Raw genomic sequence first — 7002 nt, 5'->3', positions numbered from 1 at the left:
CCCCCCCCCCCCCCGAGCCACAGCTCCCCCGGGGCCGTGGGGGGGGACCGGGGGGGACCCAGACCCCGCTGCGGCACAGGGGGTGGCACAAGGCGCAGGAACCAGCTCTCACAAACCACCACCCCTGGCATGAACCCCGGGCTTTTGAAACGACTACCTCGGGAAGGGGGGAGGTGTAACCCCCCGCTGACCATCGCCAGCCCTCTGGGCCTCACAGGTACCCCACAGGTACCTCACAGGTACCCCTCTAGTGTGCCAGGTGTCCCACGCCGGGACATCAGAGGAACTGGCCTACGGCACAAGGACTCTTCTGCTTCCAAATACCCAGATTAAACGTCCCAGGGTGAGAAATTCAGTTCTTGGAAAAAACCCAAGCGCAGCTCCCCGAAGGGAGGGAGCTGTGTTTCCTTATGCTAAATGGGAATTTGGTCCCTTCGCTCTAAAACTATTCTTCGCAGCCTAAAGGTAGAAATGTGACAAGAAGGTGGTTCCCTGGCAGCGTTCCCAAGGACAGATTTCCCCTGGGGGCAGGGCCTTGTGACAAGAAGGTGGTTCCCTGGCAGCGTTGCCAAGGACAGATTTCCCCCGGGGCAGGGCCCGGGCAGAGGCAGGGTCGGGATGAACCGCTCTGCATGTGACCCCGCGCCCGGAGCAGGGCTCACCCTCGGCACCTCACGGAGAGCTGGACCTTAAAAACCTCCCACAAACCCTACCTTTTTTGCAGGTAGATACATCACGGGACCTTACTTGCAATAAATAGTTTCTGTTATTATCAGACCTGTTTGTTGTGTTAAAAAAAAGTAACTGTGGGGACTTTCTCCAAGTATTTTTCGAAAAGCAGAGGTGTAACTATAAACTAGCCAAAGCGTAACCATAGTTATTACAGTTTAGAACACACTGAAAAAAACATCTCTCCTGAAATATTTGAGGAATCTCTACTTTATTGACCTTACCCAGAACATTAAAGCAACATAAAATTATAATAAATGTTTAAGGACCTTGGGGACTATTTATTTCCAAAACGGAACATTCAGAATAAGGGATCACCTTTACAGTTACTTCATCGTTTTGGTTTCAACTGCTCAACATTCCCTCTAGAAATGTAGCTCTGCCATTCTTTTTTTTTTTTTTTCTTTTCTTTTAAAGACTTTTGGTTGCTTTGTATAAACAACATTACTACAAGGTTCAATGTCCCTACAAAACCAGGTGTCCTCTCCATGGTGACACCCTCTGGTCACCCGGCCGAAGGGAGGTGACCACGACCTGACCCACTCACCCCAGTGACACGTTTATCCCACTGCAGGGACTCGTGTGCTCTCAATGGTCAGTGCTTTCATGCTCTCGTGACACAGATGTACTGAAAAAATCCAACCAGAGGGAAGGAAAAAGATGTGTGAGACACACCACTACGGGGCTGCTCTGGACAGTGGGTGGCTCCTGCCTTCTCCTCCCACCCTAAGAGATGGGTGCTCCAGCCCCAGCGCCGGGCAGGAGCGGAGCTCAGCGCCTCCAGTGAACCAGACTTTATGGTGACGTGGCTTGAAGAGCAAAATAAATTCAACACTTTATTCGGCAGACACTGCCTAGAATGGGATCACAAGAGAACTGCCCACACTACGCTTCCATCCTGCTCGTGTTTAGAGCTTCGGGGACGCAGGGATCCCCTCCTCTGCAGGACCTGTCCTTGCCTCTGCCAGCCCAGCCCAAGCACACAGCAACCTCAGAGCTCCCTCTGCGCTATTCACTGGGACATTTCCCTGCCTGCCAATGGTTAACAGAGGGTTTACACTGTTCCTAGGCTTGTGGCTAGCTTTCTGCACGGGGGTGAATTCCATTCATAGTGGAGATCTGCGAAGCAAATGTAAGTTACTGAGCAGGAATAAAAACTTACTAATAAATCAACAGACTGGAAAAAACCAAGTCTGAATAAAGCCTTCAAGGAATTTTAATTTTGACAAAACTCAGTTGTTTTTTTTTACATACTAAGAAAACCTGATTTTTTTTAATTTTTTTTTTTTTTTAATAATTCTGTACAACACAGCTAGAGCTCAGAACATCTTCAGAGAAAGTGGGAGGTGGTCTTCAACCACAGGCAGGACGGGCTTCCTCTTAACTAAGCACTGTCTCATTTTTAGAGTGAAACTCCACAGTCTTGCAAAGAATGAAGCCTGCTCATGCGCAGTTTTGGAAGCAGCCCCGTAACAAGCGTGTTCAGCAGCCTGGGAAGAGCCTTCATGGAAGTGCCAGACACAACCAGCACTTGAAAAAAAGTCAAGAAAAGGATAGGTACCAAAGTAAGGGCAGCAGAGCTTCCCTTTCAAAAGAAACGCCAAGTGAAAACAAAGTGATTCTAAAGCTAAAAGTGACAAAGCAATAATTAAAATTACAGCGGACATTCAACAGCTGATAGTATTTCCCTGAAAAAGATAAAACTGCTTCCCATTCCAAGCCCCAAGGGCTCTCCCAGCCCCAGCGCGTGCCCCTGCCCTGGCACAGCCCTTCATCCCGCAGCAGCCAGGGCTCCAGGTGTCCCCTCTGCAGATGACCTTCCACAGGAGGTGGCCTGTGGCCAGCAAAGGGACAGCCCCAGTGACTCCTGGCTGGGAACGGCTACAGCAGCAGAGGCCAGTTCTGCCCAGCGTTCCCAGACAGACGAGTTCTCTCCTCGTGAAAGCAAAGTGAGTTTTGGACACGAAGGGGTCCCTCTGCAAACAGAGCCCAGCTGAAGCCCGACAACAGCCTCCCTGCTCTCTGGATTCCCCACTGCCAGCTCTGGGGCTCGCTCCCCTCACCATGAGGAGAGTGATGGAAAAGCCTTCTAAACCTTCTCTCTCCTTTTTTTTATTAAATACAGGCAGATAAACTTCTCATTTGGGCACCGTATTTACCTGCCTGATCAAATAAGCGTAAGAAGGAAACGGTGTCACCCAAATTGCGGGTTGACACAAGCCAGATCAATCCCTTCAGAAACTTCGGCACAAAAAGCCCTGATCCCTGAGACATGGGAATTCCCTCTGACATCTCCAGGCACGAGCCTCCGCGGCAGCACGGCCACAAGGATGTGCCTGCACCAGGAATGACACCCGGTCCTTCGGAAGCAGGTGCCTGGGGGTGTCCTGTGAGGCTTCAACCTAAAGGACCCCAAAACATTCCCATCATGGCTGTTCCCTGTAGTACATCTCCAGTACAGACCATTGAATCCAGGTCTTTAAAATCTGATCCCTGTGTCCTAATCCAGCATCTGAGACCTCCCAGTATCGCTGCATGACTGGGCCCACTGCATCCCATGGGATACGCAACAGCCCTCTGGTTTGAGACCGGCCATTGGTTTCACACAGACCTCGGAAGCAGTGACTGAGACAGAAGTGTCACCTGAAAAAAACATCTATATTTCATCAAACTAAAGGATAAAAAAAGCAGAACATACCCACAGCTTTCCGGAACCATCTGAGGGTTCAGAGGCCAAAACCTCTCTTGAAACAAGAGCCACCAGGGAGGGTTTAGGGGGGTCGTGGTAAGGACCTCAGCTGCTCCCACCTCTTGGGTGGATAAACTGCTGGCATGTTACTTCTTGTTAGAATTTAGCTTCTCCTTCCAGAAGTTTCCATTTGGTCTTTACCAGCAGGATGCATGGGTTACTGTTTAGGAGCATCAAGAATTCATACACAATTTTTTCTTGAGGTCAGGTATTTATGCCAAGTATTTATTGACGGTTAAAGTGGTGCAGACCACACACCACACTCTTGATATTTCAGTTGCATTTTTTTTTCCTCTTTTCCTGCCCTGGGCTTTACTCACATAAATTGCCCAGTAGCTGTTTTCAGAGCAACTATCAAAGGAAGCTGGGCTCAGATTTTTCCCAAAAGAGATGTTTTAATACCACTACTGAAACACTATCCTGTGTTCCCTTCTTATTTAGCAAAGAACGAGAGATGGAAAAACAGGGAAGCAGTCAGATGACAGTGACACCAAAAAGCCTCCAAGAAGAGAATTTTTTTTTTTTTTTTTTAATAAAACAACCAAGAGCACCAGTGATCTCCCAGCATGTGCTGCTGGTACAGCCGCAGTGGCCAGCACCCCGGGAATGACCACGGATGCAAAGTCCTATTTAGGGTGTCATTCATTGAATGTCTGAACCCTCCACTTAAATGCTGTGATAAAACAGCAATGCCCATTCAGTATAAAAATTAATCTTATATGAAATAAGGCAAGAGGGAACGACAGGGAACTGGAAATGACTGCAGACCCGCTGCGGTGGAACAGGGTACGAGGTCGGGCCACTCTACGGGTCTCTACGCTGCGCAGTTTAACTTGGGAGAAATTCCTCAAATGCTTCTGAACCTCTCCTCCTACACAGAAAAGTATTCCTTGAAGTGACAGATGATGGGAACGGGTGGAAACACCTGGAAGAGACACTGGACCAGCCAGCTGGAAAGCACGTTCTGGGGGTGGGAGTAAGTTGGTTGCTTTGTCACAGCCACTGTTTCACAGACCCTCAAGCTTCTCCAAAGGAGGGAACAGGACTGGCAGTAACGGTGGGGCTGAAGGTATTAATGGCAAAAACCCCACTTCCACTGGCTGCACAGGAGCTCAGGAAGAGCGGGGGCTGCTCGCTGTGCCTCTGCCTGTCTGCCCCAGACTGAGATGGAGGGGGGCAGCTGGTTCGGCCACTCTTCGGCCTCGGGCAGAAGCAGATTTCAGGCTGCAGGTGGAGGAGAAATGATTGCAAAGACAAGGCAAGGCCAGCAAGATACGGAGCAATATGAGCAGGAGGCATGGGATTTGAAAATAAGACTCTGGGACTGGTGGAGGTTCACACCAAAAAAGGAGACGCTGGAATAAAACTGCCGCTCTCCACATTTTCCCCGGGGGCTCTACCTTCTGGCAACTGAACTAGAGCTGAAGGTTGCCCAGGGCAAGTCTCTGGTCGTGCAGAGCAGCCTCACGCAGCCTGTACCTGCCAGAGCAACCCTCTCCAGGTCTCCTACCACAGAACACCTGCAGGGTCACACCAGACTCTGCGCCACCTTCCTCGTAGGGCTCTTGTCTGACGACTCATCTGGCAAAGGAGTAGCTTAAAACTCTTAAAGAGGAACTAGAGTTCTTTAAAACAACGCTCTTTGAAAGCTGGACACTTTGTGCAATACTTAGCAAAAAAATAACAGAAAATAAAAAACAAAACAAAATTTGAGCAAAACAAAATCAAATTTAATGTTCTTAAATGCAAAAGTAAAAACAAACAAAAAACACAAAAAAGCAAAAGAAAATTAACAGAAACAGAACAACTCAAAGTTTCAAGGCAGTCTGCAGAAAACTTGGGGGATTAATCTTTAGATCTACAAATCAAAGGGGGTTTTTTGTTAATATCTAACTTGCAAGTAGTAAGTACTTTTCTGCTGAGTGTTCAATAAGTAAAGCTAGTCGTCAAAACAAAATCCTATTAAAATAGAAAAATCTAGCACTCATTAGAAGGGATGCGAGAAATACAATGCTCAAATGTTTATAACTGTTTTTTTTTCTTTACAAAATAGAACTACTGAAGGAATTCAAACTATAATGATCTTTGAAAATGAGTAAGTATCTGGCTGCATTATAATGTACCAGTAAGTAGTGCACCATGCATTAAATATTTGGACAGAAGAGATTCAGTTTGATAAAGTAGCAACATATATTCACACTCTCTTTTTTTGGAGTTTCATTTTTGACTCTGAAATCTTCCCGGAGTTTCTTTGAAACTCTTTGGTCCGTTCCTATCAGCGAGTGGGCTTTAAAAGTCATGTTTCTAAAAACCTTTGAATTTGCCAGCTCAGCCACTGCTCAGTGCGCAACTTACCTCATCAATGGTGTTAAAAGTTAGGCGGGCATGCTACTACTTACAAGACCTTGACTTTAGAGAGCCTCATCCTCAACTACATACACGTAGTAATGCATATTAATCCATCAAACAATTTACTGGCAACTAAAACATTAGTATTTCTCCACTTTTCTTCCACACTACCATGTCTGGGGTAGAGGTCAGGGGAATGGGTAGGAAAAAAACAACAACATAAGAAAAAAAATAAACAAGAAAATTAATGAATTCAGCCTGATATTTTTCAGAAAATTCCAGTTTTTGCAGACAACATTCAATTGAACAAATGTTAGTCTCATAAGTGAAAGCATGCTTCAATTTTACCACCATCCAGAGGGTCTAGTTAATGCAATCTACTTAAGATTTCAGGGGATTTTTAACATGTTTTAAATGAAATAACTTAAAGGAACTTAAAATTGGTCTGACATTGTGGGATTTCAAACATTTGAACATGTCAGTTGCATCCCAGAATATAAAACCTTTTTCACTTCTCATTTAGACTAAGACAAACACTTGTGAAAATTGGCGCAAAATGAGTTTTACACTAACAAAAATGTTTCAACTTCTGTCACTCAATTATCTATTCCATACAAAAAGCACGAGCAAGTTATTTGTGGGACTTGTTGGTTTTGAAGGAAACCTGTAAGATTTTGTCCCCCAGGCGGTAGCCATTAAGACTTGCTATGGCCATTGCAGCTTCTTCATAGTTTGTCATGGTCACAAAACCAAAACCTTTGCACTTGTTGGTGTTGAAATCTCGAATAACTTTCACATTGGTAACCGCACCAAAGGGGCCAAACATCTGCCAGAGGATTCCCTCATCAGCATCTTGACCAAGGTTGTAGATGAAGATACACCAGCCAGAAGATGCGTTTCCTGGAACATTTACACCAGAAAGCCCACTCATGTGATCTACACCCATAGGAGAGAACCTAGCAAATAAAAAGCACAATATTTCATGTAAAAGTTCAATTCAATTCAGCAAATTAACTTGAATGGGAAGCAACTGAGAATGAATTATTTTCTACATGGACATCAAAAAACGCCAGAAAGAAACGTTTCCCCATTCAAATTGACAATCAAATTGACAGCTGCCAGGAAAGAAAAAGTTAAATATTCCAACTACTTTTTCAATAGGGAACTATCCTACC

At 45.8% G+C, this 7002-nt stretch overlaps 1 protein-coding gene across 1 annotated transcript in view; it reads right to left on the bottom strand.

Annotated features, from left to right (window-relative positions):
• Window positions 1-921: 921 nt before the first annotated feature.
• ELAVL1 (ELAV like RNA binding protein 1) overlaps window positions 922-7002 on the bottom strand; it is a 52738-nt gene continuing 46657 nt past the window's right edge. The window contains exon 6 of the mRNA XM_014949022.1: window positions 922-6783. Within this exon, the coding sequence (XP_014804508.1) occupies window positions 6459-6783 (325 nt within the window). The 3' untranslated portion in view covers window positions 922-6458. The remainder of the gene's footprint in view (window positions 6784-7002) is intronic.

This window comes from Calidris pugnax, unplaced genomic scaffold (assembly GCF_001431845.1).
Source record: "Calidris pugnax isolate Ruff unplaced genomic scaffold, ASM143184v1 scaffold170, whole genome shotgun sequence".
Lineage (NCBI taxonomy): Eukaryota > Metazoa > Chordata > Aves > Charadriiformes > Scolopacidae > Calidris > Calidris pugnax.
Note: the sequence above shows the minus strand (reverse complement) of the source record. Positions and strands in the feature narration are given on the sequence as shown.